We start from the raw sequence: 24,269 nt of genomic DNA on the forward strand, positions 1-24,269 counted from the left end.
AAAAATAAGGCAACATAAACACAATTGAATAAGTTTGAATGCTTAATGAACAGTAAAGACATCAGGATTAGGATTAACCAGGATTAACCTGGCTGTTAGTCTGGTCCGGAGCAGGCTAAATCCACAGCATTAGTTTCCATTGTGAGTTTTGGGCATTGCTTTCATGAAACTGAATCAAGCCTCAACATATCCAGGTTAACTGGCTAAATTAATCTGGCAAGATTAACCAGTTTTCATGAAACCGGTTAATCGCTGATCCAGGATATATATATTCCACGTTTCGTGAAACAGGCCCCAGGTTATACCTGGCAAAAATAAATGAATAGTACTACATGTACAGCTCAATGGGTTTCAAACACAATACAGAAATGTATTACATTGTACTGTTGTCAAACATGCTGTCCTTGCCATCCTCTCTTTCACAACCACACTGCACACACAACGCAAAAATCAATCATTGACATGTTATTTCTTCATAACTTTAATCATTAAGAAAAAACGAACGGAAGACTTGCAAATCAAGCCAATCAGATTCACAGTCATGACAGGGAAAAAAAATCATATCAGAACAGAAACTCCTTCAGTAACCTATAGTAGATTTGCATAGTATGTAAAGTAAGTGGCCACACAGCAGCTAGAGGCAGAGCAGAGACGTGAGGCCACACACACACATTTAGCCTAAAATTTAGACTCGTAGATGTAATCGATAAATACATCTACGAGAGTCTAAATATTAGGCTACATCAACTTCACTTCAGAGCTCTTGTGGCCCTTAAAGTGCTAGAGGTTCAGGACCTCTCCCTATCGGACATGACATGCTGTAGGATTGTACGTCTAAAAATACAAGCAGGCTGGTTTTCCCCCTCTGTAAAACATTACTTTTATGAGGTGATTTCAAAACGTGGCAACATCATGATTTGTGAAACTGAACAGGTTACACGTACGTAGAACAAAGAGATGTGCTTTAACCACTTAAACCCTACTTCATTGACCGGAGTTCCCCAGGGCTCTATAATAGGTACCCTCCTTTTTCCACTCTACTCCAAATCTCGTCTCTGAATCTACAAGCACACATCGAGTGACAACATGCCATGTTATGAAGTGCAGAGCTGATATTTTCGGCAAATGTTTGCTCCGGTATTGGGACGCTACGATTCAAGTGGTTAACATGGAGTGCGTTGAGTGTACATGTACCAGAACAATCATCTTTATTTATATAGAATGCTCCAAGTGTGTCAATTCTCCTAAATCAAAGCATAAAAAAGCTTCTCTGCTGTTCACTGATCTTTGACGCAAGCTGTAGAGACTAGAGGTTGAGCTCGGAGCAGCTATAGGTGGCTTTTAGTAGAGGGTTAAAGAGTGAATACACGGTCCTGTAATTCAATGCCCACAGCCAACTGTGTGCCTGTGCAGGGTCTCAATTTTTTGATTTCAGTACAGTGATCAATTAAATTGCCAACATCCGATGTCCCTGTAATCTCATGTAAATTAATTAATCTGAAGACAATCACTTTCTCCCAGACCACATTGCTAGGACTGTAAAGCACTGGTAATAAACCACAATACAGCAAGCCACCACCATAAAATAGTGGCATCAAAAGACGATGCTCGATTTGGTTCAAAGTCTGCCTGCGGTAGTTTTATAACAGATAAAACATCTTGTGCAATATCAGATTAAAGTACACGATATTATATTACAGATGGTTCGAACCCATTTACAATTTGACATGGTCAAACCCATTTAAGTGGTACAATGAATGGAACGATGAAATGAGATCCCCAAAGTGAAAGACCACGGTCACAAAGTTACTCCCATATGTACAGTGCCCCAGGAAACTATTACAGAATACTCATACAATATGTACAGATTGTGCATACTGCTAAATGTGCCTTCTAAAACCCATACAGTAGAATGTCAGTGAGTTATGGCTCTCCCCCTGCTGATGAAAAACAGAAACTCCATAAATAAACAAAAGTAACATGCTATACAATTTTAAAATCCAATACCCAAAGATACATTAAAATGTTTACACATCAGAAGATCAAGCTATTAACCCGAAATAAAATAAATAACAGTAGTTACGACAGTAACTTCAAGGGGACGGTATCACATTGATAAAATACAACATTCGTGCCAGTTCAATTCAATAAGAATGGTTCCCTAAACCCAGTAACAAAAAAATTCCCATGACACAAGTGAATTTTCTGGCTAGAATATTCACTTACATTCAAGTAGTCCCTAGTAAGGGGGATACTGTATGTATATTAACATACAGCAGAATAATAATACATTATTATTTGGTATTATTATTGGTATTATAATCCTTTTGACTTGAGGAAGTGCATTGCCAGTTCTGTTGCACCAGATAATATTAAGTCCATGACTGAAGGGGGAATCTGACCTAGCAGGAAGAAGGCCCATTTATACTCAACATTAAGTCCATGTACAGATATGGACAGAGACTTTTGTCTGTTTGCTTTATACACAAAAGGTCCTTTCGCCTTTCCGGGTATGGGCATGACTTTTGTCTGTTTAACATGCTCATTTCGTCTGTCTTTCTGTGCATATTCTGAAAGCTTACGGATATGGATGGACGAAACGCCGAAGGGCCTCCAGAAATCGTGATTGTAGAGAAGGCTGGGCGAAGAGTTTTTAAAAGTTAGTTTTCGAACATCTACGGTATGATATATCGGAATTTCGCTTAAAATGAGCACAGGGACAAACAGTTATTACAGAACAGCTTTCTTTTAACAAGTATATTATTGCGACCTCCTCGACCTCGTCAAAACTTTTGACTCTGACCTGCCCTCAAGTGGATATATTGATATATCACAACATGATAATTATTATGATCAGTGCTTTTACTCATTAAGAAACTAGGCATTTTAATTGGCATCCTTGTCATAAATTACATAGGAGCTAATTTTTATAATCTTCACCAATGCTTATTGGTCTTGAATTTCACTCAAAGAGCCTAAAACAGGCTATAGAGGGATGCGAGAATACTTCACCCGAGTGTTGTCAGTGGACGACTTTTAAAACATTTAAAGGGCCTTAAACACCATTATTAAAACATTTTAAAATAGTACAAAATGTGACATCGATGCTAATGTAAAGGACGGATACAAGTATGTGAGCCGCGATCATTTGAATATGTCTCGTTCATTTATATAAAAGGGAGTATAAATGGGCCTTACAGCTTTTAAAGCAACTGGTCTTTAAACATGCTTGTGAATACAGACACAATAGACGTGCGCACGCACGCACACACACACACACACACACACACACACACACACACACACACACACAGGAGAAACTCCTTGACACAAGCTGTGCTGAAAGTCTATTCAGTAACCATAAAAAGTGCAGGACATTTACAGCATAGGGAAGCTTGGAAGACGTGTGCGCAGGCGTGGGTTCTACTCCAGCAGGGGGTCATCATCTTCCTCATCCAGCTGGAGTCTCTGGAAGGGCCTGGAGGCTGAGGGACGGTGGCGTTTCATCAGCTGGAAAAGGCCTGAAACGACAACATTGCCTGGTTAATTTGTTCTGTGACAAAGACCACCTGTTGCTGGAGGCCTCCGACGACTCACAACATCGTCCTGTTCTAAGCCCTCTTGTTCTGCCATCAGGTCACAAAACACCCTGATAAGTACGGTAGATTAAAGCTCCTTGGTGGCATGTTTTTTATCCCGTCTGAAGACTTGATCCTGTGTTCCACCGGCCTACACTATCTCTCTCTCAGGTTCCCTACTGTATTTATAAAGCACACACACACAGGAACGCATCTGTGTCGCCTTAGTTTTTAACCACTTTTAACCATTATTTGATACTTTAACTGTTGACATTTTTTTCCACTCGAAAACATGTTCATCAGGTATTATGGTTATATAAGGAACAACATTTAAAATACAAAGGGAAGACCTCATTGCACATAACCACACCAAGGGGTCTAATAAAGTCACCTCATTGGCACGTTTGAATCAAGGTTTCAGCCTCCAGGAAGAAACCCTAAATACAAAGGGAAGACATCATTGCACATAACCACACCAAGGGGTCTAATAAAGTCACCTCATTTTTTTTTTTATCACAGCACTCCATATTTAGTTGCACCACTCAGTTCACACCATGGACAAAGTAGTTCACATGAACGATGCTGTAGTGGCTGGGGCATTTGAGGGGCAATATATGTTTTATATGCACGATTACAAATAAAAGAGAATTAAATTGAGAGCCAGTGAGTCTCGTCGTGTCAGTCGTGTGATATTGTCAGTATTGTCAGATATTGTCAGTCGTGTGATATTGCGATTATACTACAGTTACCCTTAAAAAAACATGTCAACATGACTCAATGTCATTGTTGTAACTAAGATGGATGGAAATTCATATTTTTTTAATGTCATATTTAGCCATACGAGCGCAATATCCATAAGCGTCCCTCCCAGCAGCAACAACAATCCCATAGCCTGAAGTGACCTGGCTCGGCCAATAGAATGACAGGGGGAGGGGGGGTGGAGCTATTTGAATTCTGTGTACAAACACTGGAAACTTGTCTATATCAGCTTTAAAGTCAGAAATGAAGAGCTTAGTTAATAGTATATCCATCTGGTCAAAACCACAGAGAGCTCCTTAGATTACACGCGCCGAGCATTTCTATGTTAGCAGTAAACCAAGGAAGCTCTGAGAAGGAAGTGAAGTGGTCACGTGACTGGGCTGCGCCATGACACTTTCATGGACACTTTCATGGGAGCCAGAATGCACTGGAGTCAATGAGAGCTCAGTGACCAGCTCATGAACAAACATTATTTATGAACAATTGAGACCTTTTGTAAAGTAATCACTTCTGGAAAATAACAGAAGACATGTAACACATTATTGTCTGCTGTGTTGTTATTCGATGTGTACACTGTAATTTTTATAGAGGTATGGTATCTAAAGAGCACAAAGTACCTTTCTGAAAGCACAAAGTATCGCGAGACTTCCCACCGTTTCCTGTCTGGCAGCCAAATCTCGGGATACTTTGGAGCCAGAAACGATACCTGCTGCTGTTTCGATCCTCAGATAAAATTATATACTGTGCACTCTGTGCACATCGAAAAGTAAGTGATTAGAAAACAACCTGTGATATGTCTTCTGTTATTTTCCAGAAGTGATTACTTTACAAAAGGTCCCAATAGTTCATGAATAATGTTTGCTATGAGCTGGTCCAGCCGTCTCCATTCACTGTCATGTATTCATTGCACTTCCGGTGTGAGTTTGGCTCCCATGAAAGTGTCCATGAATGTGTCATGGTGCAGTCCAGTCACATGACCACTTCCCTTCCTTCTCAGAGCTTCCTTGTGGTAAACCAAGGAAGCTCTTAGAAGGAAGTGAAGTGGTCACGTGACTGGGCTGCGCCATGACACTTTCATGGACACTTTCAGGGGAGCCAAACTACACCCGGAAGTTCGGCAGAATGCATTGGAGCCAATGAGAGCTCAGTGACCAGCTCATGAACAAACATTATTTATGAATGACTGAGACCTTTTTAAAGTGATCGCTTCTGGAAAATAAATTAATATATATAACACGTTATTTTATGCTGTCTTATTTTTTTTATGTGCATACTACTTAATGTGATTTATTTTTTCAAAGAGCAGAGAGCAGCCCAGGCAGAAAACTTACTATGTGCTCTTCTATAAATACCTCAATAAAAATAAATAGTTATTAAGTCGAAAAACAACCACTCGGAAAAAACGTGTGATATCACTTATGTCTTCTTTCATATTCCTGAACCAATTATATGACAAAGCTCGCAATTGTTCATGAATAATGTTTGTTATGAGCTGGTCCAGCCGGCTCCATTCACTGCCATGTATTCATTGCACTACCGGTGTGAGTTTGGCTCCCATAAAAGTGTCCATGAAAGTGTCATGGCGCAGCCCAGTCACGTGACCACTTCACTTCCTTCTAAGAGCTTTCTTGTGGTAAACAGGGAAGTGAACGACAACGAGCATGTGCGAAGAGCAAGGAGTATGGTGCAGAAGGAGAGGCCAAAAAAAGATATCCAGAATATTTTTCTCTCGTTTGATATCAATGAAAATGCGCTAGGACGTGTGTACACGTCGGTTGGATTATGACGTTCCCACACAATGGATTAAGGACCTACCAGTGAGTGTAGTGAGGACGAGCAGGACTCCCACCACCAGGCCCACCACCATGGCAGCGCCGACGCAGCGCTCCCCAACCAGCATGCACCTGGCCTGGTCCAGGGTGCCATTGTTGGGGCCCGGAGGCACAGCGAGCAGACGGCACATCAGCGGGTAAATGTCCACGCTCTGCAACGCGGCCATGCGATAACCCCGGCGGAAGCTGGGCCCGGTGGCCGCCATGAAGGGATGCATGCTGGCTAGGGAGTTGTCATAGCCATGATCGCCCACTGGGGGGGGGGGGGGGGAGAGAGAATGAGAGAGAAGTTTGCATTTACTGTATGTATGCGAGAATGTGTGTATTTTGTGTAACTACCCATTGTGCCCAATATGAAATCAGAACATTTATGGACCAAAAACACCAATTTACATTTACAGAGTGACGAGATTGAAATAAGCAGAGAAGCGTGAACTTTAGTAAAAGAAGAACAACAAAGAAACTAGGATACCGGGATAAACAATTAACCTAGCATCATCGGTCTAAACAATATGCCATCTGAATAACGTTCAGTACATTTCAAACTATCTCATTAATATGATGAGCCTTGATATTGGCGCTTTTGGTTTTGTTCCAGAATAACACTACTACAGTAGATAGTGCTGCACAATTAATCGAAAACAGATTGAGATATAGATTCAGACACCTATGCAATCTCATTTCTTAATTTGAGCAAGAATCGTGCAGTACTAGTTGGCTGTCCAATTCATTTTAGTTACTCTTGCCGGTATGTTTTTGCTACAAGAGAGAGACTTTAAGAGAGGTTTAAGTCAAGCACTTTTATGTTGTCTGTTTAAAACCACAGTAGTTGGCTTCAACACATTTTTAATGTTGTAATGTTCAGCAACTACATACTAAAGACAATACAATTCTTCACGGAAATAATGAGAATTATGTGAGAATCGTGAGAATTCCTCAAATTGTGGAGGAAAATCGAGATTCACATTTGAGCAGGAATCGTGCAGCACTACTACTAGAGTGTTTCCTTCATCATATTGTATGTAACACAACAATGGGGTGGGAGCTATCTTTGGGAGAGCTTTTGTTCTGTTTTGTTTTGTCCTGTCTGTGTGTATGGTTGTACTGTTGTATTGTTTTGTGAACTGTATTGTACAATGTATCTGTGTTGAGGACCCCCTCTAAAATGAGATGCGACATCTCAAGGGGCTTATCCTTTCAATAAAGGTATATAATAACAATGGCAACTTTATTTTTCTTGCAACATCTGACTTACACCGTGGCAGCTTGCTGCTCCCGTCCTTCACGATGGTCCAGCCCTCGTCGGCGACTAAGATGATTGGCTGAATGTGCTGGTTGTTCTTGTAATGCAGCCTATCAGGGATGGAGTTTTTCAGGTAAGCCGTCATGTGGGGGTGGCACTTTTTGAGCAGAGCGAAGACTGTTTCTGGATCTGAGAAAGGCACACGCACACGCACACACACACACACACACACACACACACACACACACACACACACACACACACACACACACACACACACACACACACACACACACACACACACACACACACACACACACACACACACACACACACACACACACACACACACACACCAGTGAACCCCATATTCCTGTAGAAACACTTCTGCTTCTATTCACATCTATTTATGTGTAGCTGTACCATTGACTGATATAAACAAAACTGTAGCTCCATTGTCATATGATAAAAGTAAAATAGAGAAGTTGTGAAGATTATAATAGTTTCACAGTCTTCATAACTTTCATGTGCATGTCCTGGTTGTACAGAAAATGCACCGGTGCAGTGTAAATCCATGAATGCTAAAAAGTAGGGGGTAGTAAAGGTTTTAGTGCTGTCGAGACGTTTTTGATGTTAATGACTAGTATATAATGACTAGTATATAAACAAGGCTCCAGACCTCCCAAAACAAACTGGTCAGGCTCCTACTTGGCCTCACCCCCCGAACCCACCTCACCCCTGCCCACTTTGACAGGCTGGGATGGCTTAGGGTCGACGACAGAGTACAGCATCTTGCAATGGGTCTGGTCCACAAGATTCGATACACCACCAAGATACCCATGATGTACCTGTCTAAATACTTCCTTAATGTAAACGAAGTCCACACCCACAACACCAGAGGGAGTGCAACAAACCATGTACAACCCAGATTTGGCACAAACAAGGGACTAAATTATTTTTGCTCCTATGCCACCAAAATGTGGAACGCCCTACCAACAGTCATTAAGACATGTGAATCCCTTGACTCCTTCAAAACCGCTCTCAAAGGGCACCTACGGATGGCTGCAATTCGAAACTGGCCTCTGTAAAATCTGAATCCCCCCCCTTTTTCCCTCACTGTATATGTATCTTTTCCCTTTTTGCTTCCTATATGATGAATTCCTGTTCTGTACTTTAGCTACATAGAAATGTCTATTTGTATGTCTCTAAATGTTTTGATAAATATTTCAATCAATCAATCAATCGAGCCCCAGGAGTCTCCTATTTGAAATGCACAGGAGTTGTATGCTCAAAACAACCTGACATCCTGGTTGTACACATGAATGTTCCGTTTAATTCTATCCTCACGACTCTGCTGGTTCATGCAGGGGTGTACATACCGTAATTTCCGGACTATAAGCCGCGGCTTTTTACCCATGATTTGAACCCTGCGGCTTATACAACGGTGCGGCTAATCTATGGATTTTTACAGCTAACGCAGAGCCATCTCAGGCTCTGAGCTAACGTAGCTGCGGCTTATAGTCCGGTGCGGCTTATAGTCCGGTGCGGCTTGTATATGGGATTTTCCCTAAATTTGGCTGGTGCGGCTTATATTCAGGTGCGGCTTATAGTCCGGAAATTACGGTAGTCTCGCGTTACTTGCCAGACTGTTGCCTCTCGCAATTTTCAAATGCTTCCGTCATACAGTCTGGAGCAACGGAAGCTCTATGATGAGTAAAAAAATAATAAATATAGTAAAATGTGTTTCGTCTTTACAGTCGTGCAAATTTATCCTAATATAAATAGAAATCATCCAAGCATACATAGCTTGTTGCTTAGCAGAAATGGAAATAAAACAATAAGCTCTAAAGATATTTTTGTGAACTGAAATGACAAACAGATTACTCAGATTTGGGAGGTGTAGTTCCAGATTCTATTTAGCATTCGGAGATTGTGGAAAAGTTGTCTGGCTACGCGAGACTAGGGTGCACACATAACTGGTGCGCATGTGTCGTCAAAATGCATGCTGGCAGATCAAAGGCACGGAGGCGCTTTTGCGTACCAAGCCCATTACAAGCTCTGGTGTCACATACTACAAATGTCTATCTACATCCTGTAAGTAGACTTAGAAATAAAACCAGTAGTGTTGACTAATCATTACAAGTGGCTCTTATTTTGAAGAGGAAGTGTGTTTACTTTCGGTTGTGAAACCAAACCGACAGTTGTTGAAACTTGAAAGTTAAAGTTGTTGCAGTTCAGAGCGCTAGTAGGTAAACAAGAACCCACGTGGATTAAACACAAGCTTTTAGCCAAAGTTCGTATATTTAACCAGTGGGATGAGGGCAGCGACAGGTGTAGTGTCCACCAGGCTGTAGTTGTCTTACCTTTGAGTGGGATGAGGGCAGCGACAGGTGTAGTGTCCACCAGGCTGTAGTTGTCTGGGTGCAGGCAGTCGCTCAGCCTGATGAGGCGGTCGGCAGAGCACTGGGCCATGCCGTGGTCACTGGTGATCAGGATGTTCACACGCCCCCACAGGCCGGCACCCTTCAGGTCCGACACCAGCAGCCCTATGTGGTCATCCACCTGCACGCATGCACACACACACACACACAGACACACAGTCACACGCACACACAAATAAAGGCAGTTGAACCAATAGAGGGACAGACAAGCACAGAATAGGGCATTAAGCAACTAGTCGACTAGTAAATCCACTAGTCGACCTTGTTGGTACCAAACTTGGTTGACTAGTTGATAAGAAGAAAAAAAAAGTTTCGTGATTTTGTAGGCCACATGATCAGCTAGATTATAGTTATAGTCACCAATGTACAGTTTTTAAATGTACAAATATTTATTTCCACAACTAGTCGACTAGTAGACTAGGCAACTAGTCAACTAGTAAAAATGACTAGAAGTGAATGCCCTAGCACGGAAACACATTTGTCATATTAGCGTAGACATCTACAGTGTGTATGGTGTCTGTCCGGTACCTCTTTCAGAGCCTTGGCCATGGCAATGGTGTTTTCAGGGCCATAGATATGACCCGTCCGGTCGGGCTCCTCGTAGTACAGAGCTGAAAACATCACTCCTTTCTCCTAATGGGATGGCAGGGAGAATGGATGAGTGAATATGGACATAGGTTGCAATGGGTTGCCTAGCAATGCCAGTGGGCCAGTGTGGTACGATGTGTATTTCCGTAGGATTTCTTTGCTAAAAGTGATTTTTTTGCTTTCATAGGGACCAAACAGTCATAAAATGATGGGGTTCAAATTTTCCCGACCCCCGCCCCTTATTTGGGGGGTCATATCTTTTGGGACCTCCCATAATAGTATGCCAGACAATTAATGTCCGATTTTCATAATATTAGGGTTGTTTTATAGGTTTTTAAATATTCTGAGTTGATTTCTTACACTTTGAAAGTAGCCAGAATAATCTTTTCTGACTTTTGGTTGGGGTCTTTCTTCACCCGGGGCCCCCCGGACTCATCTCAGTACTCATTACATTCCTCGCTCTGCTCCTGTTCCAGAACAATGTCAAATTAGATAATAATTTAAGCATTAAAAGTTTTTGTAGCTGGGCACCGATTACAAAAATGAGTAGTATTTAATACCAGGGGTCTTCCACAGGGGGTCCGGGACTAGTTTTGCCCCTATTCTTGCACCCATATATTCAGAACTGCAGCATCACTCCCAATCTTCCGCCGTAGTCTGAAAACCCACCTTTTCAGACTCCATCATGGCCCATAGCACTTACCCTACCCCCTTAGATAGCATTTCCGTAGACTTAGATAGCATTTGATACAGACTTATAGCATGTTATGTAGACATCACTATAATTGCATTGCATGTAGTCATAGCACATACAAGTACATATGTATAGCATAGTAGTATAGATGTATAGTTTATATGTATAGTTTCATTATATAGATATTCCACTGTTACTTTCTTAGCTTACGCATGTTTCATGATAAATGTTTTTATGTGATGTATTCCCATGCTTTTTTGTTCTTGCTTAATTTATTTATTGAAATTTATTGAAAAGATTTCCAGCACAGGATGAAATCCTCTACGCCAGACTCACAACAGACATAAATACTATTAAAGTCACAAGTACATACATACATAAATACATTCGTATTTTTTTTATTTTTTTACACTTTAAAACAAACCAAGTTCATGTGGACCCGCCCTCTTTGGTTTTTTTCATATATCTTATACATAATACACTTTAAAGTCCCGTATTTACCAGTCTATGACCTTACAAGCCAGCCCTATAGTTATACAAAAAACCTTTTGTTGACCAAAATCTGTCAAGCCTATTCTTAAAAGTATTAACTGAAGGAGCCTGGACCACTTCCTCCGGAAGTTTATTCCATGCTCTGACAGCTCTGAGTGTAAAGAAATTCTTTCTCTTTTCTGACTGACAATTTAGTGGTAAGAGTTTAAGAGAATTCCCTCTCAACTCATACCTGCTGTCCCAAGAATGGACAACAGGCTCGGCTGTAAAGTCATATATCTGGTGAACAAGTTTATATACCTCGATCATATCCCCTCTGTGCCTCCTATAAACTAACGTTGGTAACTGTAAGTGTCTTAACCTTTCTTCATAAGACCTTTCTTTCAACCCTGGTATTAGTTTAGTAGCTCTTCTCTGAACCTTCTCTATTTTCTCTATGTATTTGATTTTGTAGGGGCACCAGACTGAGCTTGCAAATTCAAGTTGTGATCTCACCAAGGATTTGAATAACGGAATAAATAGTTATTTTCGTAAATTTAAAAAGGTTCTTCTTATTATCGCCAACATGGAGTTTGCCTTTTTTACTTTTTCAGAGATGTGCATTTCAAATTCTAGTGAATTATCAACCACCACCCCTATATCTTTTTCTTCCTCTACTTGATGAATCACTAGATCTCCAACTGTATAATTAGCCAAGGTGTCCGTTTTTTTTACCAATGTGCAGCCGTTTACATTTATCTGGGTTTAATTTCAGTAACCACTTGTCACACCAATTGCTGGTGCTCTGGAGGTCTGCTTGGAGTTGTGCTGTGTCCGTGTCATTGTTTATAGTTCTAAATATCTTTGTGTCATCCGCAAAAAGGTACTTTTTGTTATTTATATAAATGATCTACCAAGGGAGATACAATCCGATGTCTAACAAAAAGTACTGGTCCTAATACAGATCCCTGTGGGACTCCAGAGGTCACTGACTTCCAATCTGAAGTGGCTCCATTAACCACCACCTTCTGTTTCCTGTTACTGAGAAAGTCCTGTACCCAACCTATAACTCTTTTGTCTATACAGTAAGACCTTAACTTTGATATTAGTCTCTTACCTTATCAAAAGCTTTTTGAAAATCCATATAAATTCAGTCAACCGACTGTCCTCTATCTAAGGATGCTGACCATTTAACAAGAAACGTAAGAAGTTGAAGTGTGGTTGATCTTCCAGACATAAAGCCGTACTGGCTGTTACTAAAGAGCTTGTTGGACTTCATATGATCTACAATGTGTGTCCTAATTAATTTTTCGATTGTTTTACATATAACAGATGTCAGGCTGACAGGTCTGTAGTTCCCTGCCAGTGCCTTACTTCCTTTTTTAAATATTGCACTGATTTGTGCCTCTTTCCAACCACTTGGTAAAGTTGCTTCCTCCAGAGTTTTGTTAAATAGCATTGTTACTGGTTCAGCAATCACACAGGCTAGTTCTTTTACTATCCTAGGGTGTATTGCATCTGGCCCGGGTGATTTGTAGATATTCATGCTCTGTAGCAGTTTTTTTGTGTCTTCAGTTGTTATTATAAACTGTTCTACATGCTGAACTTCCACTCTTGGCAGTTCAGGTATAACATGCCCTTCAGGTTCATTCACATATACACTACTAAAATAGTCTGAAAGTATTTCTGCTTTATCCGAGTCCTTCTCTGTTTTTGGGGAGTTCTTGTTGTCCTGATTGACATATAGATCTCCTACTGATGTTTTAATTTTTGTCCTTTTATTAATGTAGATTGTCTTGCTAACTCTTCTTCATATTGAATTCTTAGATTTCTTGTTCTCGTTCTCACACAGTTTCTAACTCTGCGGTAGTCTTTTTGTATCTCTGGATCTTTACTTTTCATGGCCTTTTTTGCAAGAGAGTTTTTCTCCTTTATTTTCATTTTAGTACTACAATCCAAGGGGAAAGTGTGCTTCCTATTCCATGTCCTGCTCTTGCTATTTGGGACTTAATGTAAGTCGCTCTGGATTAAGAGCGTCTGCTAAATGCCTAAATTGTAACTCTGAGGACCCCCTAGGTGTCATGGGCACTCTGTGGAAGACCCCTGGTATTGGCTACTACTATTTATTTTATATCAGAGCCCAGCTACAAATACTTTTATGCTTCATTTATGATCTAATTTGACGTTATTCTGGAACAGGAGCAGAGCGAGGAATGTAATGAGAACTTATAGGCCCAGAGGTCAGTCCGGGAGGTCCCAGGTGAGGAAACACCCCTACCAAAAGTCAAAAAGGATTCTTCTGACCACTTTAAAAGTTTAAGAAATCAACTCAGAATGTTTTAAAACATACAAAACAATTCTAATATTATGAAAATCGGACATTAACTGGCTGGCATACTGTTCTGGGAGGTCCCAAATAGATGACCCCCCCCAGAAACAGGGTGGGGGTCGGGAAAATTTGAACCCCATCATTTTCTCATAGTTTGGACTCTATAGAACCAAGATCTGCAACAAAAGAAAATCAATTTTATCACAAAACTCCTACGGGAGCTGTTTTTTTGACGCATCGTACCACACTATACTATAGAAATCAAATCACCAGTTGGAATCAGGAAAACTATTGTTGATTTTGGCTCACATTTTTGCACTCATAGTAGTGCAAACTAGGAGTTATTTAGTAGGTAAACAGTCAGCTCAGCTATGGTCACGTATGGGAACAACAAGGATTTGGAGGAGTTTCGTCCCTTACCTTTCCGTCCCCTTTCATCCAGTTGGCCACTTTCCCTATCCGTTCCCTGAAGCTCATGGACGAGTTGTACTGCAGGAAGTGTGTGGCCGTGCGGTTCCTGATGACCACGTCCGAGCCGGGCCACATCACGGCTGCCGTCTTGTAGCCGGATTCCTGTGCCGTGATCCAGAGGGGCAGGGCCTCGTTCCACCAGAACGGATCTTTGTCGTTGGATATGCTAAAGTTCTTGTGGTTGATCGGGTCATACATGACGCTGGCCAGGATGCCATGAGACTCTGCATACAGCCCCGTCACCTAGATACAGTACATAACAATCAGACAGTCGGGAAAACTTACAATGTATAACTGAAACCAAGATAGGTGGCTATGTAGCTTCATATATTGTGTAGCTAGCTTTACATCAAGGAAGCAAGCCCGACTCATCTCTCAATCTCTCTGAGCATTATTACCGGGTGCACAGTTGGGAAACTAACCATACAAAATAATCTCAAATGTCGTATGGTACGCTCTGCAGCATACCATACTAATGTATTTATTTAATTAACCGAATTCTAAATGAAATTGCAATTTTTGGATTTGGACGAAAATCGTTTTTCACTTTAACTAGGGTATTTAAGGTAAATCTCTATCGCACTCGGCCGCAGGCTACCGTAGTTTCTTCCTCGTCCATCTTTCTCAGAGAGAAAACCTGAAAGGAGCGTTAACATGTCTGCCACGGGGAGCGATAGGAACAAGGATTAAGCTGATGTGGAGCAAACTAGTAGTGTAAAAGCGCTGTGCTTGTGTTTGTTTTACTGCGGTCACGCCATCCGCACTTAGGAAGGAGACAGTCGCGCCATACCCACTTCAAAATCTGTTGGGCATCTACATGGAGTTTTACAGTTAGGCGAAGTGACGGTGCGTTCGGGTTCAAAACAAGCTTGTAAATTACAAACTATTATCACATACCAACTATGTTATTGTTCCTATGTACACATGTACCTCTGGGATTATCCCCAAGTTGTTTAACTCTACCTATATTTCTTTTTTAAATATTAAAATAGTTGATTATCCCCATCCACTCCAATGTAAAATAATAATAAAAATCGATCAAAATGTTGTTACCAACTACATGTTATTGCCTCCACCAGGCCGAAGGCATGGGGAGAGACTCAGAGTATGTCCGTCCGGCCGGCCGTCCGTCCGTCCGTGTGTGTGTCCGTCAGTCTGTGTAGAGCTAATCTCCGGCACAGTTAACCCGGTCGATGCAAAATTTTGCACACACACTTCCTGGATGCTAATGATGAACCTCTGCCCCAAATTATCCAGAACGGCCTGTTATTGCACCACCAGGAGGCAGACTTTTGAAAAACATTTTTTTAAATTACTCCTCCAGATTCTGTCCAAAAAACACCTTAAATATTTGTATTTCTTTCATAAATAGAGAATCTTTCACTCAATAGGAAGGAACTGCTCCTGTCACAAGTTGAGGATTTCATATGTCCATGTGTCCAGCCCCAAGGAATGTATGGAATGCACATGCTAATAAAAACGTATCTAAATATTGCTTTGATGCTCATATTATCCTTAGGAAGTATTCAGTTGTTTTTATTATAATATGCATTCCATAGGGCTGGACCACACATGGACCAACCTGCGATGGGAGAAGTCCCTATTGAGTGAAAGATTCTCTATTTATGAAAGAAATAAAATATTGATGGTGTTTTTATTTTTATTCATAGAGGGCATGTATAATATTTTAAGGCATATTTATCTTATTAGCCAGGGATCCTTTTAAGGTTTGGACTTTATTCCAATAGGAAACTTCACATTTGTTTGCCTTACAAAAATTGAGGTTTCAGAGGAAAAGAAAATCGAGGTCTTTTTTGCAGGCAAAATCATGCAGCCCTAAAAGGGCCTAAAGGACAGCTCCATGAGTAGTCCGAGTAGAGTACTCAGACTTTTTTTTTTTTTTTTTTTTTAAGATATTTTTTTGCGGCTTACGCCTTTTATTGATTTTTGAAGGGACAGACAGTAGGCTGACAGGAAACGGGAGAGAGATGGGGGGATGACATGCAGTAAAGGCCGTGTCGGGTCCGGGAGTCGAACCCGCGGCACACTGCGACTGGATTACCAGTCCGGTGCCCAGACCGTTACGCTACGGCCTGGGCCTGTACTCAGACTTTTAACCAGCCAGCTAGCTAGAGTCTAGCTAGCTGGCTGGTTAAAAGTTACAGCTAGAGCCCAGGCCGTAGCGTAACGGTCTGGGCACCGGACTGGTGATCCAGTCGCGGTGTGCCGCGGGTTCGACTCCCGGACCCGACACGGCCTTTACCGCATGTCATCCCCCCATCTCTCTCCCGTTTCCTGTCAGCCTACTTTCTGTCCCTTAAAAAATCAATAAAAGGCGTAAGCCGCAAAAAAAAAAAAAAAAAAAAAAAAAAAAAAGTTACAGCTAGAGAATCTTTGATTTGAAATAAACATTTTTCATGGTTTTCAATGACAAATTTACTGGAATAAAAAATGTACTTTTTTAAATTGTAAACTTACTAATTAAAAATGAGTTTAAAGTGAATGCAGGATCAAATGAGGTCAATACAGAGCTGAGAGGTGAGGTGGTGCCATAATGTTGAGCTGTGTCAGCTGGTGGGTGAGACATGTATGCTATTCTGAATGACAAATCACGCTTGGCCTAACTGACAAAACAGAATTCATGTCACCTCAGGCTCTTTGCTGCCATTCGTTTGTGATCCAGCTGTCTAGTGTCAGTAAATATTGACATGCGATACCAGGAGGTACGCTGTTGAATTGATGAGGAAGCTCAAAGAAAACGAAACAATATTGAAACAGGAAACTACCATGTCTGGACCACAACTGTCGGGATATCACCGTTTAAACATCTCTCCACTCTCCCCATATGCCCTTGGGTAAGTACCCTCACAAAACAATATGCAGTAATCCTGGTCTCTAAACTGCCTCCCCTTGGCCCGATGGAGGGGAAAGGAACTGGTTGGAATAACGCGTTCCTTCCACATGCTACGTCTAACCGGGGAAACTCCCCCCTGTCAGGTGAGAAGAAGTGGCTTCCTTGGACTCCTCATGCATTGATGAGGTCCGTTGCTTTCCCCAGACTGGCAGAGGCAGTGTAGAGCCCAGGATCACATTAGATAATTGACACTGGGTGAAAGTAAAGGGGTTCCAAAAATCGTGGGATAAATATTTAGAAAGCAAAACATCTCCCCACTCCACCCCTAATTGTTACCAGGCTGTAGTGGTTGGGAAACGTCTTGGTGACAAAGACGTTGGTCAGATGGTCCACCAGGACCCCCTGGCTGTAGAGACCCGCCAGGTTGGGCATGGGGTACCTCTGCAGGTAGTCGGCACGGAAACCATCAAATGACAACAGCAGCAGGGGCGGAGGGCCCTCGTCACCATGATTGGCTGGCTCAGTGCCCGTGTCTGGCCTCACTCCAGCCAATGAGCTGAGGCCACACACGAAGCCCAGCAGCATGCTGGGTAACATTCTTAAGAAGTAACATAGGGTCACATAAACATGAGGAGAGAGAAAGACAGTTCATTTTGAGTAAGTTGACAGTTGTTACATGAATAGCTGACAGGAAATGAAGAAATCATAGTAAAAAAAATAACTCATCTTTAACAAAGCAACAACTAAAGAACTTGTGAAAAAGGTGAGAACAGATAGAAAAGAGAAGCGGTTCAGCTTTTCCAGGAAGTGACTCAAGCCAGCCACAGACTTTCATTTCAACACCACCACCCCACATTAACCCTAACAGAACTGTATCTAGTGAATATAGTTATAGGCTAAATCACCAGCCAGTAACAGCCCTCATCTAAACAACATAATTTCAAATGATGGCATGGCAGCCTGTGATTAGTTCTACTGTACAATAGATTGTACACAGGGCAAGGCTGTATGTCAGTCTGTCATGGATGGATGGATGGATCTAGCAGCAATTTTAAAGCCATTGTGTGTTTTAGTTAATACTTTATCAGTATATAATTGATGGAGTCCAGTTTACTCCTCAATAAACTCATGGTTAATTTTAAATAGTGTGCAGAATATTTGACTACTCTCTCTGTTCTCCAACTCTTGTTTGTTGCCAAATTAAACATGGAGTGCATTCTTGTCTGGTTACTGTATGTATTCAAACAGGTTACTGTATGTACTTCAAATGTACCTGAATGTGGAAGAATGAATGCTAGCTGGCTCTGATGTTTTCCTAGCCCCTCTCGGGACCCTACATAAAGCTTTTCTGAAATTTTGATGAGTTTTATGTTGGGTCCCTGGTCAGAACTATATTTTCGTATGGAAATTCCAGAACGCGGAAGTAATCATTCTCTCTAAAATAGAAGCTGCGCCATGTGACGGCATTTTTTTGCCTTTGTTATTCTGAATTTGGTAACTTTAAGTACCTATACATCCCGCTGCGAATATCTCCTGTGGCGCGGAAGCCGTTAAGTATTTTTAATCTTTGTTTGACCGATTTGGTCGCTTTATTTCTTCTTGTTTGTTTACCGTTTATTGTACCGCCTCCCGGTGTGCGGTTGGCTTGTGCGGCTATGTCCCTGCCTCTGATCTGCTGTGTCATAGCTATAGCGCCACTAGCTAGCCAGATAGGCGGTACAATGAGGTGTCAATAAACAAGGAAGGAAGAGAAGAATCCAAGCTTCCAAATCGGGCAAACATATATTAAAAATACTTAACGGCTTCCGCGCCACAGGAGATATTCGCAGCGGGATGTATGGGTACTTATACTTTACATATTCAGAAAGCCTCACACTGAAATATGTCGTCACCGAGCGCGGAGAGGCGCTAAACATGTTGTTTATGTTTAAGAATGGCTGTGTACCAGGTGGCATGGTAGTAGTGCAACAGGACCCAATGCTATCTGGGTCGTCAAAATGTCAGAAACTTCAGTAGCATTTGGGTTCTGCTTGGAGGGCTAATGTTTTCCCATTACAGCAAGACATTTTCAAAGCAGTGTCTCGTGTCTGTGTTCCTCCTTGCCTTGACACATTACGCCCCATAGACTCACAAGTCACAAATCCATGGTCATACACAAAAAAAATTAGGCACTCCAAAACACAAACACAAAACAAATTCCAAAGTACACAATGTCATTGTCTAGAGTAGACAGCACCCTGGCCTTTAGTAAATATAACGTATACTTTTACCGTATGTTATTTATATAAGCAGCTTTCAAAACAAAGTTCTGTACAGTGAAACAACAATTTACCCCCCCCCCCCTTCCTGTCCCTGAAATGCAATTTTCTAATTTGCTTCTTGATTTGAAGAAGCTCTGCTGTAAGAGTATAGCTGACTGCGATCTCAAAGGACCGTGTAGAACTGGAGTTAATGTGATGACTGAGTTAATGCGATTGAATTTAGTTAGCTCTATAATTGAAAGAAACGTTTGGAGAGCAAGTAAGCAAAACACACATTAAGTCATTCAGGTTCATAATCTCCTTATTCACACACACACACACACACACACACACACACACACACACACACACACACACACACACAGACACACACACTGACACACACACACACAATAAAACTTAGCAAAAATAAATATACATCCAATTACAAAAGAACGTGCACTTCATACATTTTAAGTATGCAAAGCACATCTTGCAGAACAACCCAGGAAGTTCATAATTTTGCAACAAATAAGTCAATAAATACCAACAATGAAAGATGCCACCATATCAGTATGTGTAATATTTGCGTAATATTTGATATGCGAGCAGCAGGGTAAACAGTAAACACTATTGAATTACCTGGCAGAAATCAGGAACTGTAACCTTATATACACCTGGCTAGCATTAGCAGGCTAATGTCACACACACACAGCATTGGCATTTTGCATGCCAAGCAACAGCTAAACAGCTAATATAATTACCTGCTGGGTTTTTTGTGTGTCCACAGGCGTTTTACAACAGCTCGTTCCCTGCTTCAGGTTAAAAAAAAAACATAAATAAAAAACTTTTTCCAATCAGTCTAGTTTGTCAACACAGAGCAACAACATTCTGTCTGCACTAAAGTGCACTTCCTCAAAATAGACCCATGCCGCGTCACGTTTTGGTTAAGCCGAGTGACAGCTCCACGGGCCAATCGGCATGCGACAGGCTCATCGACGCCGCTGTGAACAGCATCGTGATTGGCCAAGTGGTGAGGTCTCGTGCCCCGCCTACTCGATAGCCGGTGGCCCGGTTTCGTAAATGAAAGTGTGTGTGTGTGTGCGCGTGTGAGCGACTGAGCGTGTGTGCGTGTCCTGAGGGCGAGGGGTGAGGACTTGTAACGTTACGTTATGTAAATTAAAATTGCCTTGCTTGGTTCATGCAGCAGGGTACACTTATGTGTATTTTTAGGTCGTTTGAATTCTATTTCATATTTGACGAATATTTGATGAATTGAACAATGTGGACCCTGTTGTAAACAAGTGTAATGCTTAATTGGGTCCACTCACACTCACAGTTGACAGTCTTTGTATTGAGTTTGTGCTTAAAATGTACTGTAAATTCTACAAACTGTTAATAAATATTTCAATCAATCAATCAAAAACATATTCAGAATACGGTTCGGTGTTCTGAATACTTGGCGTTTTCAAAGAAAGGAGTCACAGTTTTTGATGCCTGTTGATTAACCTCGCGTCACCAGACTTTCCACCCCGGAGGAAATAATAGAAATGCAGTTCATAATGTTCATTCCATATTTATTTTGGTGGCATAACAGTAGACTATAGTGAAACATATTTTGTATTTAACCCCATACATTCCTGACAGAGAGACTGTAATAATTACGAGGGGGTCCATTACCATTACAGTGTATTGTAATGGAGAGCAACCATAACTAAGGTACAGTGAGTGGTGCACTATACACATATAGGCTTGCAGCATTGATGGATTTAAAATAAATTACATGGGAAGTGTGTGTTGTGTGTTTTTCTTTAAGGAGATGAGATCCACTCTCGACATCACCTGTCATCCCTCCCCCCGTCCAAAGTCCCATCCCGGGGTCATAAACCGGGGTTGGATGCAGGAGTGGGGGCATTACTTTCAATCTCTGCTCTGCCCTGTCTGTGTAGACGGCTCACTGTTACTGTCCACCACCAGACCGCCACTGTTATCATCGCCGACTTCCCCCCTACCCCACCGCCAGTGGACACGGAATGGAGTCCATCCCGGAGAACGTGTACGAGACCCCTATGGATGTCACCTACGAGAACCAGAGGAGGTCTGGAAGCAGCCGCTCCTCCTCCTCCTCTTCCTCCTCCGACGAGTCAGGCGACGAGAAAGCCCCAGAGCCAGAGGTGACCTACGAAACGCCCGCAGATATGGGTCTAGTGCCCGTATACCAGAACACCCACGTGACCCAAGAGATACCCAGTCCCCCTCTGCTCCCTGCGCCCCGTCTGCCCGAGGAGAGACGCGGCAGCGCTGCCTCCTCCACCTCCTCCTCCTCTTCCTCTAAGAGCGCCGAAGACGGAGAGACGAGGGAAGAGGAGAGGAAGGACGGCTCCGACAGTGAGAGCGACGATGAAGAGGAGAAGAGAAGCGAATCGGAGGAACGGGACACAGAAGAGAGGGAGAGGTAGGCCTGTCACAACTGTTAGCTACATAATCGCAGTTATTTGAGATAATCATCCTCCTGTACGACAGGGCGTCTCCGGGGGTCAACGAGGATGAGGTCGGAGGTCGGGGGTCACGCAGATCTTCATCGTCGTCTTCATCATCGTCGTCATCATCATCGTCATCTGAGAAAAATAAGGAATCGAGGCCCTTAATAGATGAAGGGATTAAGATATCCCTTTATGTTAAGGTAAGGGCGCGCAGCCGCATGTGTGTGTGTGTGTGTGTGTGTGTGTGTGTGGGTGTGTGAGTGTGTGTGTGTGTGTTATGATATCAGAATGGACGTTGCCCTCTCAGTCTCAGGGTCATATTTTATCTGGAATATGGACCATAAAGTAAGTCAGCTCAATACACACACACACACACACACACACACACACACACACACACACACACACACACACACACACAGATAGGCTACCACATGCATTGCATAACAAGATGGCAGTCGAATCTGCATGCCAGTGGCATTTTGTTTTTGCCTTCGGCCAGTTTGGCGGCGAAGACCTGGTTAACACACTGCTCCGGGCAGTGCACCCCCGCGCCTCCGCCTCCCAGTTCTTCAGCGTGTGTGTATAGTGTCAACACACATTTGGCATGTGATGAGTCTGGCCAAAAAGATGCTCCTAACTATTGCACAGTTACAGTAACTCACCGCCAGAGGTCCTTCTATACCAGACCTCTCTTTCTCTCTCTCTCTCTCTCTCTCTCTCAATTCAAAGCAAGTGTGAAATAAAAACAGACACAAATTATGTACATATGTATGTACATACGTACCTACGTACGATTAAAGCTATAACCCGTGCCCATCTAGAAATTTGTAAACAGAGCTGTGTACGATCAGAAACAATCAATACAGTAGCTACAAAACAAAAGATTTTCTTGAAAATGTTCTGAACACAGAGGTTTTCTTTTTTGCCACATACAGTAAAGTCCCTTTCATGTGTACAAGTAAACTGGGTAGGCTTAATATCTGCCACTGTAGGTCTGACCTGCTATAGACATTTCCTTGTGTCCCTTACACACTTTAAAGTCTATTAATAGACCACTGTCCTAGGCATTGTATGACGTGCCTCTCTCTGTGTGTGTGTGCGTGCGTGTGCGTGTGCGTGTGTGTGTGTGCATGCATGCGCGTGCCTGTGATGCCTGCCTGTGTGCCTGCCATCGCTCGTGCTCGTCTGTGTGTTAAAGTGGGGTGCTCTGGTTCTAAATATAAGATGAACTCACAAGAATGCTCTGACTCAGGGTTGCATGGTTCCTGTCGCATGGCCATGTGAATTCTCATTGCGTGAGTCCGACTGTGTGTGTGTGTGTGTGTGTGTGTGTGTGTGTGTGTGTGTGTGTGTGTGTGTGTGTGTGTGTGTGTGTGTGTGTGTGTGTGTGTGTGTGTGAGCGCGCACACGCGTGTGTGTCCATTGCTGTGGAGTATTAATTTACCTCACAAGGGTGTATTTTCATGCTCTGAATTTTGCAGTCATTCCTGGAAATGGCTTACTACACACAGACTGTAGCCCCACCCCCAGAATTTTATTTTATAAATGAATATACAATCTTTCGCACACATAGGTTTCACAGGGTTTAATCTTCAAAACGGGTTTTTTCATGTCGTATGAAAGCAGGTAAGCATAGCTTCAAATTGACATATTGGTTGTTCAGTTTGACCCACCAGGTTTGGAGATATTGTTATGACGCAGAGTGATTTGAACCCAATATGCAGAGTAACCACAGACAAGAATAGCCTTTTAAGGATTTAATCAGAAAATAAGGCAAGTCTTACACTGGAATAGCATGCAGGGAAATTCTCAGGAACGCGGGAAATAGCAATGAATAGTGTTGCCATAAAACAGGAATCCAGGAACTTGCATCAACAACATCAAACTATGAACTGACAAAGGTGTTTTGCAATGAGTCCAGTCTTATAGGGGGAAGGTTGATTGAAGAATTGTTCACAGGTGGAATGACGAGGGAGTTGGAGGCAGGTGAGTGAATTGACTGTGTGAGTGGAAGAGAAAGTGGGAGTTGCCAGGTCTGACAAGGTCTGTGGAGAGGTTGCCAGGTCTGGCAAGGTCTGTGGAGAGACAGATGGGCCGGCCGGGAGCCAGACCATAACAGATATGGCTTATAGAGTAATGTCTTGCAGAAAACAGTGAGTTGAGAAAACAGTCTTGAAAGGTTCACTTCTGTGGACTCACAGCTACAGCTACATGTTTAAGCATTTTCATATTTCCATGTCGATTTCAGCTCTGACACTTATTTCAGACATGCTCTACAGCTCT

At 42.2% G+C, this 24,269-nt stretch overlaps 1 protein-coding gene across 2 annotated transcripts; it reads right to left on the bottom strand.

Moving 5' to 3' along the window:
• Positions 1 to 404: 404 nt before the first annotated feature.
• enpp4 (ectonucleotide pyrophosphatase/phosphodiesterase 4) lies at positions 405 to 20,421 on the bottom strand. Of its 2 annotated transcripts, XR_014568896.1 has the most exons (9): positions 20,265 to 20,421; positions 17,597 to 17,858; positions 14,356 to 14,649; positions 10,382 to 10,486; positions 9,776 to 9,974; positions 7,425 to 7,601; positions 6,153 to 6,422; positions 1,189 to 3,521; positions 405 to 925 (listed from the first exon to the last, which is right to left on the bottom strand). XR_014568896.1 is itself a non-coding variant. In XM_083758897.1 (8 exons), the coding sequence occupies exons 2-8, from the start codon at positions 17,855 to 17,857 to the stop codon at positions 3,424 to 3,426; spliced, it is 1,404 nt and encodes a 467-aa protein (XP_083615023.1). In that variant the 5' UTR covers position 17,858; positions 20,265 to 20,421; the 3' UTR covers positions 405 to 3,423. The 2 variants fall into 2 exon arrangements, 1 of the variants encoding a protein (XP_083615023.1); XM_083758897.1 differs by having other exon boundaries at positions 405 to 3,521.
• Between the last annotated feature and the right edge of the window lie 3,848 nt (positions 20,422 to 24,269).

This window comes from Protomyctophum parallelum (genome assembly GCF_964188405.1).
Source record: "Protomyctophum parallelum genome assembly, chromosome: 23".
Taxonomy (NCBI): Eukaryota; Metazoa; Chordata; class Actinopteri; order Myctophiformes; family Myctophidae; genus Protomyctophum; species Protomyctophum parallelum.

Coding starts and splice junctions, on each gene's coding strand:
- enpp4 (XM_083758897.1), bottom strand. CDS start 17,857: ATGTTACCCAGCATGCTGCTGGGCTTCGTGTGTGGCCTCAGCTCATTG. Junction 10,487..14,355: donor GGATGAAAGGGGACGGAAAG/GTAAGGGACGAA, acceptor CCATCCCATTAG/GAGAAAGGAGTGATGTTTTC. Junction 6,423..7,424: donor GAGCAGCAAGCTGCCACGGT/GTAAGTCAGATG, acceptor CCCCCCCCCCAG/TGGGCGATCATGGCTATGAC.